At 38.5% G+C, this 15,731-nt stretch overlaps 1 protein-coding gene across 1 annotated transcript in view; it reads right to left on the reverse strand.

Moving 5' to 3' along the window:
• MYO1D (myosin ID) overlaps nucleotides 1-15,731 on the reverse strand; it is a 315,887-nt gene that overhangs the window by 288,147 nt on the left and 12,009 nt on the right. The window contains exons 6-10 of the mRNA XM_011992864.1: nucleotides 14,335-14,451; nucleotides 11,885-12,088; nucleotides 7,770-7,915; nucleotides 7,578-7,692; nucleotides 2,801-2,971 (exon numbers count right to left, since the gene is read on the reverse strand). Coding sequence (XP_011848254.1) covers nucleotides 2,801-2,971; nucleotides 7,578-7,692; nucleotides 7,770-7,915; nucleotides 11,885-12,088; nucleotides 14,335-14,451 — 753 coding nt within the window. The remainder of the gene's footprint in view (nucleotides 1-2,800; nucleotides 2,972-7,577; nucleotides 7,693-7,769; nucleotides 7,916-11,884; nucleotides 12,089-14,334; nucleotides 14,452-15,731) is intronic.

A 15,731-nucleotide genomic window follows, 5' to 3' on the forward strand; every position in this document is an offset into this window, starting at 1 on the left:
TTTAAAAAAATGTTCAACATCACTAATCATCAGAGAAATACAAATTAAAACCACAATGAGATACCGTCTTATACCAGTCAGAATGGCTATTACCAAAAATGTCAAAAACAGATGGCATGGATGTGGAGAAAAGGAAATGCTTATACACTGTTGGCGGGAATGTAAATTAATACAACTTCTATGGGAAACAGTATGGAGATTTCTCAAAGAAATGTAAACATTTCTTTTAAACGGTAGTTCTAAAAATAGAACTATCATTTGACCTAGCAATTCCACTACTAGGCATAACGAAAAGACATTAGTGCTCATATGTTTACCATAACATTATTCACAATAGCAAAGTAATGGAATCAATCTAAGTGTCTATCAACAAATGATTGGACAGAAAGAAAATGTCATATACATATATATAATGGAATACTATGCAGCCATAAAAAAGAATGAAATCATGTCCTCTGCAGCAACAGGGGTGGAGCTGGAGGACATTATACTAGGTGAAATAATGTACGTTTTCGCTTATAAGTGATAGCTAAACAATGCATATGCATGAACACAAAGATGGAAATAAGACACTGGGGACTCCAAAAGCAGAGGGGTGAGGGTTGAAAAATTACATATTGGGTACAATGTTCACTATTTGGGTGATAAGTATGCTAGAGGCCCAAAGCTTACCATTATGCAATATATCCATGTAACAAACCTGAACATGTACCCCCCAGATGTAAAATAATATAAATAAATAAACAAATAAACAATCACTATCTCAGCACTTGTCTTAGGGATACCAAAAGAAAGAGCTACTTGGTCTAAAAGTTGGGAAACCTGGGCTCCCACAAATTTGAAAAAGAAAAAGAAAACCCTCTCCACAGATAAATTACTATTTAGCATTTCATGTCAAATCAGTAGCAAATACTGATGTAGTATGTATAGTTACTCTTACGAATGACATGGCTGGGCGTGGTGGCTCATGCCTGTAATCCCAGCACTTGGGAAGACCCGGAGGGACAAATGACCTGAGGTCAGGAGTTCAAGACAAGCCTGGCTAACATGGTGAAATCCCATTTCTGCAAAAACACAAAAATTAGCTGGGCATGATGGTGGGTGCCTGTAATCCCAGCTACTTGGCAGGCTGAGGCAGGAGAATCGCTTGAACTCGGGAGGCAGAGGTTGCAATGAGCCAAGATGGCGCCATGCACTCCAGCCTGGGCGACAGACTGAGACTCCATCTCAAAAGAAAAAAAAAAAAAGGAATGGCATTATATTTCAAAATATTTGGTTGACACATTTAATTCAGGTATATAAATGGCCAAGGTAGAAGGCATCAAAATGAGGTAGATTTGATTTCTCATGTGAGACTCATAGCTAATTTAAATGAAAATTTAAATAAGATTTATTTGATATGATTGGGAAAAATTCAATTCAACTTTACAAACACTGATTGAATGTCTACCATCTGGTAGGCACAGTGCTAAGTGAGTCTCCAAAACCTGAACTGTGATTATAAAGGGCATTTATAAACTTTCCCTCAAAGATAGGACATTTGCCCATGTAATCATGCCATCTTTAAAAACATCACTCTAAATTATTTAGGTGACTTCTAACTTGGCTCAGTGCTCTGTCCCCAGCACCTAGGATTGCACCTGGAAGATGAGAAACACTTATTAGGTATTTGTTGTGTAAATGGGGAATGACTGAAGCAGTCCTAACCCAAAATCCTAATATGAAAGAGCAGACTGTAGTATCTGAAAGCCAACTTGTTACAATCAATCCTCAGTAACAGACCAAGGAGAATATTTTAGAAAAAACTGGCCTAAAATCAATATCAGCTAGTAATCTATTTCTTGACGATTTGGGCTTTAGCTAGTTAACTGTAGAACTTCCCTGTTCTGATTACATAATTTCAAAGGAGACGAAGTTAGAAAATAGACTTTATTCACACTAAAAAATGGCAGTGTCATAGATTTATATGGAACTGTGGAGAGGCAGAAATGTTTGCCCCCTTTTTCTATGGATGTGAAGGAGCAGGGGCCTGTTTTCCCTTTAGCATATGGTTACTAGACAAGACTATGTGCAGGGAAGTCTCAGGGGTGATGATGACGTCTTCCTCTTCTAACACGAATTTCTTGAACAAATACTATGCAAATGGAATATTCCATGCAAATGATATGTCCATATCAGCACACAGGTCTGATAATCACAACTGCCACCAATTACTACAGATATGTGATCTGTTTATGACATTTTTAGATCATGAAAAATGGAGAGTTAAAAGGATACCCATTTATTTAATGAATAAGTTTCTTTGTAATAACTAGAATTACAACTAGAATCTCTCTGTTTTCAAGAAAGTCATATGGTCTGAAGAAGTACGGCAGAGTACACAACACATTTTGTTACTGAGGATTACAGTATAAAGTCAAGGACAAAAGCTATTTTCCATGCCAGAATTATCAGATGCAGGAGTAAAACTCTAGCACATGAGCAAGGCCTCTACATCTATTGGTTATAAATGACATCATGCTTTCTAAAGAATCATGCTCATTTTTCCTATTTCTACGAAATTGTATAGTCTGGAGCTCCCTCTCCTGGATTAACATGATTTTATCAGTTTCTTCATACTGTAAACCAGAGAGGCAGAATTTATCCACAGCAATAAATCATTTAATGGATGTTTGTGACTTTTCTTTCTTATAAAAGGGGACATTCTTTTAACCCAACAAATAAAGTCATTTAACTCCATCAAACAATAAGGAGAATCTCACAGATAAAAGGGAGAAGAAGGTATCATTAAACACATTACCTTTCGGCTGGAAAAATGGCCATGTTTGCCTAATTTACTGTTAAGTGCTTCAAGAAACATTTCATCAGTGACTTTGCCGACATTCATGCAAGCGTCATCGAGGATTGCAATGATCCCTTTGTGCTGCTGCTCCACGAGGTCAACAATGATCTGATTGTTGAAGTAGTCAATCTGTAGGACACAGCAAGGAGGCAATTCTGAAGAGAACAGTGACCAGGCCAGGTTAAACCCTGGTACTCCCATTTGTATCAGGAGTTTAGATAAAACTACTTTAGTGTCAATGTGTGAGTGACATTAAAGAAGTCTGACACTAAAACGAGTACACATTCTAACAGAGATTTATTTTTAAATTTCTTTGTTAACTTTCTATCATGAAATACATTGTCTGAGATTAGTATAGCCCAAGGCAAAGATAATAAGGTAGACACCATTTCTCCCATTACAAACTCATTTTAATCCTGCCTCCAGATCCCACACCCAACCCTACTCCTTCATACCAATCTGCCTGCCATTAATCATAAGGTCCACCTTCCACAAAGGGCCAACAAATAACCTTAAAGTATTATCTGATATACTACTTGATAATAAAGTTAAGGTACTACACAAAACTTGCATTTTTATAAAAGCAGGGTACAAGTTAAATGTTTAGTTTTAGAAATTTTGTGCAATATGTTCATAATGATGGCTGTGGTTGCCACAAACTGCCTCGTTTACCTTTAAATACTCTTAATGTGTCATGCATGCAGATGGAAGGGGTGGAACTGTGCACTGAAGTGGGGGCTTTAACTGAAGTGTTTGGCAGAGTTGCCTTCTACTTGCCAGTTCAAAAGTTCTGTTTTCATATAGAATATATATACTAAAAAATTTCAGTCTGTTAAACAGCCTTACTCTGATCCAGCCTCTTCAGATACTCTTGTGCTGTGCAGCAGTGGCTCTATGTGTAAATGCTATGCACTGAGGGTACACAAAAATATCAATATTATGTGTACAGAGTAATGCCTCATACCAATCAGATGTCCATTTGTTATTGTGTTTGTTAACAACCCTTTATCTCTTAGTGTTAAATAAACTCCACTTAAAACGGAAAAAAAAGAACTTGCATTTTTAGTTACATGACCTTGAATGACTAAACTCCAAAAGAGCATTTCTTTCAGTTTCCCCAAAGTTAAAAAGCTTATTCAAAATTCTATTGAATTTTGACATTTTTCTAGGCATAATATAAAGAATTTAATTCTGAATAAATAAGTATCTACAAAAGATAAGAAAAAGCTTTTCCTTTACTTCCACAAGCTGAATGAAGTCATACATAACTTCTGGCTTTTCAGCAACTCTATATATACAAGGTTTGTCCAACAATCCTCGGCCACACCTGTTTATTCTGATAGCCTGCAATGCACCTATCACCACACACAGAGGGCACACAAAGGTCCAACTCAGGCAAGCTGCACGTCGCAACGAGGGGCAGCTTATGATCACACAGTTTAATCTGGTGTGTTGCTATGTCCCATCTTATGCAGGAGTTACCTAAACTGATCGTTGTCTCCATTACCTTCTGTAAGGTCTACCTACTCATAATAGACCACTCAAGTAACTCATGTATTCCCATTTCATGCTTTAAAATCCAAGGATTTATGCCAGCTATTTGTACGTGGCTTTTAGCTCCATTTCTAGTCTTGCATATTCTCTTCTGTATCTTATGGACTGAAACCTGTAAACTGGGTAGTTTTTACTTTGTTTTCTATACTTTTCTGATTTGTCTAAATTAAAGTTTCTCAATTAGGAGGAATTTTGCCCACCAGGGGACATTTGGCAATGTCAGGAGACATTTCTAGTCAAAATGGGGTAGGGGTGCTACTTGCATTTGGTGGGTAGAGGCCAGGGATGCTGCTAAACATCCTACAATGCATAGAACAGCCTCTACAACAAAGAATTATCTGGCATAAAATTTCAGTGGTACTGAGGTGAAGCAATGTAAGTCTAAATATTTACTTTCATTATGGGCATTTATTACATTTCTAATTAGGGAGAAAAGTTATTTCTATCTTTGCAAAAAAATCCTAATACTACTCAAAAAGCAGGAGCTCTATATTAATAGTTGACATCTTAGACTTTGGGACTATGAAATTAAAGACCAAGTCTTTTGTTCCAGGGACTAAAGAATTACCTTCCCTAAAATTCCAATTACATTACTAAAAGCTATTGGTCTCCGCTAGTAACTTTCAGTTTGTAAGTTTAATACTGCTTCAAACATTGCTTAAACCAGTAGTTTTCAAACTAAGGTCTTCCAGCAACTTGGCATTCCCATGAGATTTGCTAAGTGATACCAGGAGCCAGAAGAGTTGTGATGGGGTAGTTTAGGGACATAGGGCTCTGGCCTCTCATCCATACTCCAGATAAAACAGCTTTGTGCTTGAGTGTTAAGTTCTCAATAGTTACAATGATTTGCAAACTACAGCATCAAAAGCTTCTAAAAGTGAATGTATCAGAGAGATAACCAGACATTATGAACCTCCTAGTGGAAGTTCACACACAATCTATGAAATGGGCTGTGGAAAAAAACTGACCCTGAATCCAGTCAAGACTCTAGATCTAACAACCAATATACAGGACATGCAAGAAACAGAAAAACATATTAAATGGCACCTGAGGGATGCAATTAGCAAAATCCAGACTGTGGGAAACTCCACAACAAATGACTCATTCTCTTCAACACAAGATTGCAAAGAGAGATCATTCAAAGAAAAAAAGAAAGATTAAGGAGAAAATCTATAGATATGCAAGAGACCTATCAATCAATCATAATGTAAGAAACTTATTTGGATCAAAATTTAAACTGCAAAACAACAATCAGAAGATAACTGAGGAAATATGAAACATGTATACTGACTGGACATTTTATGATATCAAGGAATTTTTGTTAATGTTTTAGGTATGATAATGGTATTGTGATTACGGTTTTTGTAAAACTCTTTTAGAGAAATACATGGAAATATTTACTGAACAGATATCCAATTGAATAGATGAAATAATGTGATATCTGAAATTTGTTTCAAAATAATCTGGGAGTAGGTGGGTATAATACAGATGGCATAAGACTGGCAATCTACTGGTAAATGTTAAAGCTAGGTGATGGGTATATAGGGTTTACTGTACTGTAGTCTCTCTTCTTAATGTGTGTTTAAAATTTTCCGTAATAAAATATCTTTTAAAAGGAATCACTACGTTTAGAAGTTTGGGGTTTTACCCAGAACAGAGATTCTAATTGTGGGGGGATCTGGCATGTAGTGAGTAACTGTTACTTTGGGGTTAGCCTTCTGCTCCCTCTAGGACAAATATTTCTTGGTTTATTTAGCTAAAATTTTTTGCATTTTGGGATTCTTGATTCTTTTTGAGATGTTTGGAATAGTCTACTGCATTACTTACTCTGTTGTCAATTATGCCTATGAAATTTGATATTCTGATTGTTAAAGGATATTTTTGACTAGTACCTTGGAATCACATCTGAATAACAAGTTTTATGATTACATTTGGTATTAAAAATCCAAGCTTCAGTTATATTGTGTATTATACAACAGTTTAATTCTTAGAAAGCTTCATATACACTTAATTGAACTGAATTAAATTTTAATTGTATTAAGAGAGTTCACTATTTAAATCAAACTATAGATAATCCTTATATAAAGTAACTCTTTGGTTTATATTTGCAAATAGGTAAAATTTATGCCAATATACTTGAGCAACTTTTTCATAGTATTCTAACGTTTAACACATGATGGAAGGCAAAGATACAATTTTGAGGCAGGCAAGCTATTTGTTATATCATTGTCTCTTTATTTCAGAATGAGAGGAAATAGAAAATAGAAAGGTAGGAAGGAAGATAAAAGTCATTTAAATATAGTATTTCAAATAATTTTTTGCTGCTATTATATTGGATAACAAAAAATAAATATTGGCTTTATTTTTATTCTCTGGCAAGAGGATGAACAATCTTATAAACTCAAACTATGGAAACTTAAAAGTTTTTGTATCTTTCATTTTCAAAATTGCTTAAAAATACAAGTTTACAAGAAAAATTACTATGTTTCATTTCTATCATAAGCAGAAGGTCTTATCATAGGAAATTTAAAAACCGAACAAGTCATGCCTTTAGCTATGATCTCTGTGGTTTGCACCATGGACCCATTATACTTTCCAGCTATATCTTACTAGATTAGTTTGCCTCTGACAAATACAAAAGTCCCCAAAGACTGATGAGAGTAGAGGTGATGGCTGAAGTGTAATACACAAGAAAATGGAGATGAAAGTAACACAAGTGTTTTAATGCCCAGATTTCAGAGAATATAAACAACATTAACTGAAGATAATAAAATACCATATAGTCTACAAAGTAGAAGAGGAGAAAAAGGAGGAAAAAGGGAAGAAGAAACTAGATTCTGAAGCAAAGTTCAGCCAATTTAAGGTAAAACTTAATAAAGTATGCTAAACTCTAATAGACAGATATGAACCAGAAAGCCCACGTGGTATCAGTCATAAAGTGAAAACAGGTTTACTGGTTCTAACTCAGGATGTTCTGGGCACCAACAAGGGAGTCCATCAAATTATAGCAATCCCACCTAAAAATGATGAAATTAATTGTATTTACATATCTCAAAAAGGAAAGCTAAGGTTCAGATGTTTCAAGTACCCCCAAAAGATCAAGAAATACCTAAAATAAAATTTGACGTTATCAATAATATAAGAAACACATGAAGGCACTTTCCGTTAAGAGTCCACTCACGTGTTTCCAGGGGATCCCTTCCCGCTGGTATTCCTCTTGTTCTTGCTTCAGAACCAGCTGAATAAATAGCTGCTGCAGTTTCTCATTGCAGTAATTGATGCAGAATTGTTCAAAACTACAAGAAAAGGAATAAATTAGGTTTCAACAAATAGAAAATAGGCAACAAGGTTTTAAGTATCTTTTCCAGTTTACCTGTTGTTGTCAAAGATTTCAAAGCCATAGATATCCAAGACACCAATAACAGTGTTTTTCCCATGGACTGTGGTGTCATAGTTCTTGACCTCAATAATATCATTGATGCGAGTAACGATCCAACAAAAAAGGCGCTCATATATTGCCTGCAAGGAAAATAGCATCATAAATGCTTGCCCATTCGGGAATGAGTCCTCTGTTTGGATTTGTGATCAGTTTTAAATTCCTTTCCCCCTTCTCACTGTTTAGCATAGCCATTACTAGCCTCAGCAGAACAATTGAAAATGTAGACTGTCCATTTAAAAAAAACCCAAACTACATGATGTATGCAAAACTAAAGTAAATAGCTTGTATTTTTAAAAGATTATTACTGGTCATTACACCAATTCCAACGACACCCTCCAAGCATGTTTCCCTGCCCAGCTATATCAATAGTTTGCCTGATCCCTTGAATAAGCCAGTTCATTGCTTTATTATTAATTTCATCAATTATAAAGAGTTGAGAACTAGTGAGTTAATATCTATGATCTACTAAAGCTATATGAATTCTAAAAATATAAATATTGATTTCGAATGCTAAATGAAGATCTGAGCCAAAGATCAAGGGTTGAAATTCCTTGAGAATCAAACACACATCCAATGCACAAGAACACACACACTAAGCTACACACGGACAAAGGCACCACATGCTAACACACATTCACATCCCGATACACGTGTACTCTGCAATGTCACATCATTAGAAAACTTTCTTTAACGTATCCTGCCTGCTACCCACTCTCTTCACCCATATCCATTACCTCCCCTTTACTCTTCAATCCACTCCAGTCTCCTCTTACATCCTATTACTCCATTGAAATGGCTCATCAAAGACTCCCAGCACCTTTACATAGATACTTTCTTGTACCTCATACGGACATTTTGCTCTGTCACTCAGCATCACTCAACCTAGGTTTTCACTGCCTTCTTGCAATACTCTTCTCTTTTTGGATAACAGTCTTTCTGACTTTTACTACTTGTTCACTGGATGTTCCTTTTTGGTGACCTTTGGTAGTCTCCTCCTCTATCTGACTTCTAAAAGTTGGAGTTCTTCTTGGTCCTCTTCTCTTCACTCTCTAGCACCTTCTAACTCATCTCACCCAGGATTAAATAATACGAATATGACTCCTAAAGGTATTATCCAAATCCAGACCCAGAGAACAGTCTCTGAGCTCCTGACTCACAAGTTTGACCGTCTACCTGACACTGACTCTTCAATACCTCACAGCCATCTCAAACTCAAAGAACTCTTGATCTTTCCTCCTCCAACAACTGTTCCTATCCTACTTTTAGCCACAAATAAATAGCACCACTTAGAAATTCACTCATTTATTCAACAAATATTTGCTGAAGACTTATTACATATAGTTTGTTAGAGATACAGGTCTAGGCAAACACAAATATAGTCTCAATCTCCAAGAAACTTAGGGAACAGAGTGAAGGAAAAAATTATTCTCTCTGTCTCTCTCACTTGCCCCCCACCTCACAGATACACATCCACACTAAAGGAGAGGTACATGGGGTCTTAGGGGAATTTAATCTATGCAGTGCTCAGGGAGGTTAGGGAAGGCCTCTCTGGGAAAGTGATACTTGACCTGAGACCAGAAGGATGAGTAAGAGGCAGCCAGGCAAGAGAGTAGAGAAGAGCAGTCCAAGCAGAGGGAACAGATGTGCACAGGCCCTGTGACTGGAAGGAGAAAGGGATCAGGATAATCTGTGAGGACTGAGAGAAGACTAATATGCTAGGCTGAAGAAAGGGGGGCTGGGTATGGTAAGAAATGAGGCGGGAGAGGTGGGCTGGAGCCAGACCATGTTAAAGTATTACCCTTGCTTCTCTCATTCTCCACATAATAGGTCCTATGGATTTTATTTTCTCAACACAGTCCATTTCAAATCCTCCTCCTCTCCCCATTTGTACTTCCACCTTTCTGGTCCAAGCTGCCCTCATCTCTTTCCTGGATTAACATAATATCCCCTTAATTGGCCTCTTTGCTTCCATTCTTACTCTGGCCCTCATAACATTCTCCATACTAAAGCCAGAATGATCATTTTAAAAATGCAAACTTGCCAGGTGCAGTGGCTCACGCCTGTAATCCCAGCACTCTGGGAGGCCAAGGTGGGCAGATCACCTGAGGTCAGGAATTTGAGACCAGCCTGGCCAACATGGTGAAACCCTGTCTCTACTAAAAATACAAAAATTAGCTAGATGTGGTGGCACACTCCACTTGCCCCCCACCTCACAGATACACATCCACACTAAAGGAGAGGTACATGGGGTCTTAGGGGAATTTAATCTATGCAGTGCTCAGGGAGGTTAGGGAAGGCCTCTCTGGGAAAGTGATACTTGACCTGAGACCAGAAGGATGAGTAAGAGGCAGCCAGGCAAGAGAGTAGAGAAGAGCAGTCCAAGCAGAGGGAACAGATGTGCACAGGCCCTGTGACTGGAAGGAGAAAGGGATCAGGATAATCTGTGAGGACTGAGAGAAGACTAATATGCTAGGCTGAAGAAAGGGGGGCTGGGTATGGTAAGAAATGAGGCAGGAGAGGTGGGCTGGAGCCAGACCATGTTAAAGTATTACCCTTGCTTCTCTCATTCTCCACATAATAGGTCCTATGGATTTTATTTTCTCAACACAGTCCATTTCAAATCCTCCTCCTCTCCCCATTTGTACTTCCACCTTTCTGGTCCAAGCTGCCCTCATCTCTTTCCTGGATTAACATAATATCCCCTTAATTGGCCTCTTTGCTTCCATTCTTACTCTGGCCCTCATAACATTCTCCATACTAAAGCCAGAATGATCATTTTAAAAATGCAAACTTGCCAGGTGCAGTGGCTCACGCCTGTAATCCCAGCACTCTGGGAGGCCAAGGTGGGCAGATCACCTGAGGTCAGGAATTTGAGACCAGCCTGGCCAACATGATGAGACCCCATCTCTACTAAAAATACAAAAATTAGCCAGGCATGGTGGTGGGTGCCTGTAATCCCAGCTACTTGGGAGGCTGAGACAGGAGAATCACTTGAACCTGGGAGGTGGAGGTTGCAGTAAGCCAAGATTGTGCCACTGCACTCCAGCCTAGATGACAGAGCAAGACTCCATCTCAAAAAATAAAAATAAAATAAGTATACCCTTTGACCTGGCAAGACTACTCCTGGGAATCCATTCAACTGAAACAAAAGCACTAGTGTGTAAGCATAGATGTATAAAGACGTGCAGCATTGTTTGCAGTTGCAAAAAAGGGAAGTAAAGTGGATGACTTAAAAGGAAGATGGTTAAATAAATTGTGGTACTATCACTGCAGGCTTGGTACACAGACCTGGAGGACATTATGCTAAGTGAAATAAGTCAGGCACAAAAAGACAAATATTGTGTGATCTCACCTCTATGCAATCTGAAAAAGTCAAACTCATAGAAGCAGAGAATAGAATGGTGATTACCAGAGGATAGAGCACGGGGGTGGGCAGAAAGCGTGAGACATTAGTCAAACGGTAAAGTTTCAGTTAGACAGGAAGAATAACTTCTGGTGATCCACCGCAAAGCAGGGTGACTGTTGTTAACCATAATATTAATAATGTTTCAAATTGCTAAGAGTGGATTTTAAATGTTCTCATTACAAATAAGTAAGTAAGTGAGGTAAGAGGTATGCTAATTAGCCTGATCGGATCATTCCATAACGTGTACATGTCCTGAAATATCCCATTGTACCCATAAACATATACAATTATTATCAATTAAAAATAAATAAAACTTAAAAAAAATGGATCAGAGCTCAGTCAGTTGACTCTGGCGAAGCATTATTGAGTGAGAGAAGCAGCACAGGAGGCCATGAGAGGAGCTGTGCATATGAAGCCCTCATAAGCACCGCCCCCAGTCAGCTTCCACTCTTCTTAGAACCTTTTCTGGCAGTGATGCTTCCATCTAGGAGTTTTACTGAGGCTTCAATGGCCAAAAAGTATCATTATGGTTTCCAAAAGCCTTAATCCTCTTTCAAGAATGTCTGAATACACGCTCACAGGATTTCACTCGAATTCCAACTGTGATCAACACCAGGTGACAGAGGGTCAGTTACACTCTCACCTTGGCAAAGGCGTCTCTGCCGTAGCTGGCCTCTTGTTCTGTGTGCTGCTTGTCGATGATGTCACGGCCTGTAGCCACGGTCCGGTAAAGAAGGGCTTTCTCAACCATGTCTGTCTTAGTAGACAGCAATTCTGCTATGATAGATACTACTTTGCCATTCTCAATAAGAGGCGTGTCACCATCTACTACAAATTTTAAATTTCCCTGTATCAAAAGTGAAAAAAAATAACACATTATGAACCATTATGTCAAGGATATATTTGCCAATACAAAATATAATTCAGGTGACCTTGTTTGTACCTATTTTCCTAAATACATTATACATCTCAACATATAAAAACAGAGTTTCATCTACTTTTTCCCTTTCTCTACTCATTTATCTTTTTGTTTTCAGTGATGTTTTTGATAGAAGTTTTACATTTTTATGTAATCAAAGCTATGAATCTTATGCCTTAAGATCTCTCTTTCTTTGGTGTCATACTTAGACCATTCCTACTCCAAAGGGTTTATGAGCATTTGATGTTTTCTTCTAATGCTTTTATAGTTTTTTTTCCTTAAATTTTTTATTTTATTTTATTAATTTTTTTTTTTTTGAGACAGAGTCTTACTCTCTTGCCCAGGCTGGAGTGCAAGCAGTGTGATCTTGGCTCAACGCAAGCTCTGCCTTCCAGGTTCACACCATTCTCCTGCCTCAGTCTCCCAAATAGCTGGGACTACAGGCGCCCACTACCACGCCCAGCTAATTTTTTGTATTTTTAGTAGAGACGGGGTTTCACCCTGTTAGCTAAGATGGTCTCGACCTCCTGACTTTGTGATCTGCCCACCTCGGCCTCCCAAAGTGCTGGGATTACAGGCGTGAGCCACCGCGCCTGGCCTTTTTCCTTAAACTTTTTAATCCATCCACAATTTATTTTGGTATATGGTGTCAAGTAAGAATCTAACTCTATTTTTCACATGGTTATTAGTTGCTCTAACGGGATTTATTGAACAGTCTAGCTTTTTCTGATTTAAAATGTCCCTTTTTTTTTGAGACAGGGTCTGTGATCCAGGCTGGGACGCAGTGGTGCATTACGGCTCACTGCAGCCTCAATGTCCCAGGCTTAAGCAATCCTTCCACTCCCAGCCCCTCCAAATAGCTGGGACTACAGATGTGTGCCACCACGCCTGGCTAATTTTTGTATTTTTTGTATAGATGGGGTTTTGCCATGTTGCCCAGGCTGGTCTTGGAACTCCTGGGCTCAAGCAATCTATCGACCTCAAACTTTCCAAAGTGCTGGGATTATAGGTGTGAGCAACCCTGCCCAGCTGAAATGTCACCTTTTTAATATGTTAAATTTCCTCAAGTGTTTCAGTCTACTTATATTCCACTCATTCAATAAGCAATACATACTTATTAACCATCTACCAAATGTCCAGCACATTAACCAATCAGTTGATTAATCTGTTCATCTGGTGCTGAATTTGTGCAAAGAGTTATAAAGTACTACAGCTGTCACTATCATTTTAAGTTTGGTAGAACTAGTCATGTTCTCTCTGTTCCCTCACCCTACCCTATATGACGCTTCTTTAATATACTTTACTTGATCTTTTTCCAGAAAATTCTAGAATCAATAGGTCAAGTTAAAAACAAAATAAAATTTGTTTGGATTCTGAAAGGGATTGCTGCACTGTATTTAAAAACTAATTCAAACAGATGAGACAATTTATAATACTAAAGTCTTCCTAGTCAGGAATATTTATTGTTAAATTGCTATATAGTATTTTTCATAAAGATCCTGTACATTTCTGATTCATTTCGAGTTAAATCTTGCTATATTAAACGTAATTTTTATTCCAGATTTGAATCCATGTTGTCATTCATATTGTAAGATTATATGTTCAGTGTATTTTAAATATCTCTAATTATATAAATGTTAATGAAAGAAATCTGACACACAGTTCTTTGCTTCTAAGTTTGGTGTGGTATAGTGGGATACAAGTGGCCTATGAATCTGCCAAAGTGGTCTATGGTGTTGGCTCTGGGATGGGCTGGCTGTGCCGTTGAGGCAGTCATGACCCATCAGGGCCATTTCCCAACCTGCAAAATGAGACGATCAAAAATCCAATTCTGATAACCTACGATTCTATGTTTCAAACGCCACTAGAAATGTATACACTAGTAGTCACATCACTGCTGAATTATTTTATCCTTAAAATTAACCAATTCAAAGTTTGACAATACCAGTAAAGACAATTAACTGAAGTCGTTGTCTCCAACCCTATAGTGGCTTGGAAAATGCCTCATAATATTATAAAATGATGGCAAGAATCACAGACACAGTAATTTCTCAAAACATGTACAAAATTTTCTCTGAATACGTTTTAAATCTACAGGGAAAAAACAAAGTTTTCTGAGAAAGCATCCTGTTCTCAGCAGAAGACAATACATTCTGAGAGGTATCCCTACTCACCAAGTGCAGAATAGTAGCCAAAATCTTATACGCTGTTTGGATCTCCTCAGGTTTGAAGCCAATGACTTTCATGGCATCAGCAACAACTTTGAATTCGGCAGCATCATTGATAGAACACTGGGGATGAAAATGAAAACCTCAGGTTACAGACATTTCATATGAGCGTTAAAATGCAACAATTAAAAAACTAACTTTAAGTTATACCAAGGTTTTGCCTTCGTAGTAAATCACTTGAGGGGATGTTGAGTCTCCAGAGAAAATAAAAATGATTTCAGGAGTTGCAACATTATTTAGCACGTACAAAGCCCACTTGTGTGTGAAAGTCATCACCGAAAATAAGCACTGTGCCCTTTTCTGGAACCTTCAGTGAGGGAGCAAGTCCTGAGCTGCCTCAGACAAGCTGATCCCCACTCCGTGATCAGTGAAGGCAACCGTATGGAATGTGAGATCACAAATGGAAGTGCTGAATGTGGGAGCCTCCAAGATACATGCTTGGCTACTGTTTGTGGCTCTTTGTTCCACAATCGTCTTGTTTAGGCTGGCAATGACACTTCACTCTCATATAATCAGGTGGTTTATTTTCCAGGTGAGGCAAGGTGGGCCCTCAAAAGCAAAACAGCCAGCCTCCGTCATTCAGTAAGCTATTAAATAGTCTGGAACTAGAACTTCATTCTTTCACTCACTTGATACGCATTTCGCAAGTCAGCTCTACTAACTGGTACAGGCAGCTCAGAGATGAATCACCTACCCTTTTAGAGCTGTGGCCATCCCACTGGAAATACAAGTGCATAAACAGAAATTCACAATAAAGCAATAGTAACTGCTTATATTAGTTTTACCACAGCAGCAGCCACAGAGGCTTGACCAATCCTTTCCTCAGTAAGTTTCTCCTCTTGTTTGGATACAGAGACCTGGCCTGATGCTCACTTGTTGAGGAAGGGCCCTGGAAGGGGACCTCTCTGCCTGGTGAGTACAAGTTCCTCTAGTGTCCAGGAGACAACCAGACCAGCCCCTCCTCCTCCTAAGTTTTTGCTTTTTCCTTGGGCAAGATACTCAAACTCAGTGAACCTCAATTTCCTCAGAAATAAAATAGGCATAACATATATCTTACAGGGTGGTTGTCGGAATTGAATGAAGATTTATGTAAAGCACCTCCCTAGTACCAGCACATAAAAAAAAAAAAACACTCGGCCGGGCGCGGTGGCTCAAGCCTGTAATCCCAGCACTTTGGGAGGCCGAGACGGGCGGATCACGAGTTCAGGAGATAGAGACCATCCTGGCTAACACGGTGAAACCCCGTCTCTACTAAAATACAAAAAAAATTAGCCGGGTGAGGTGGCGGGCGCCTGTACTCCCAGCTACTCGGGAGGCTGAGGCAGGAGAATGGCGTGAACCCG

Source organism: Mandrillus leucophaeus, unplaced genomic scaffold (assembly GCF_000951045.1).
Source record: "Mandrillus leucophaeus isolate KB7577 unplaced genomic scaffold, Mleu.le_1.0 Scaffold419, whole genome shotgun sequence".
Taxonomy (NCBI): Eukaryota; Metazoa; Chordata; class Mammalia; order Primates; family Cercopithecidae; genus Mandrillus; species Mandrillus leucophaeus.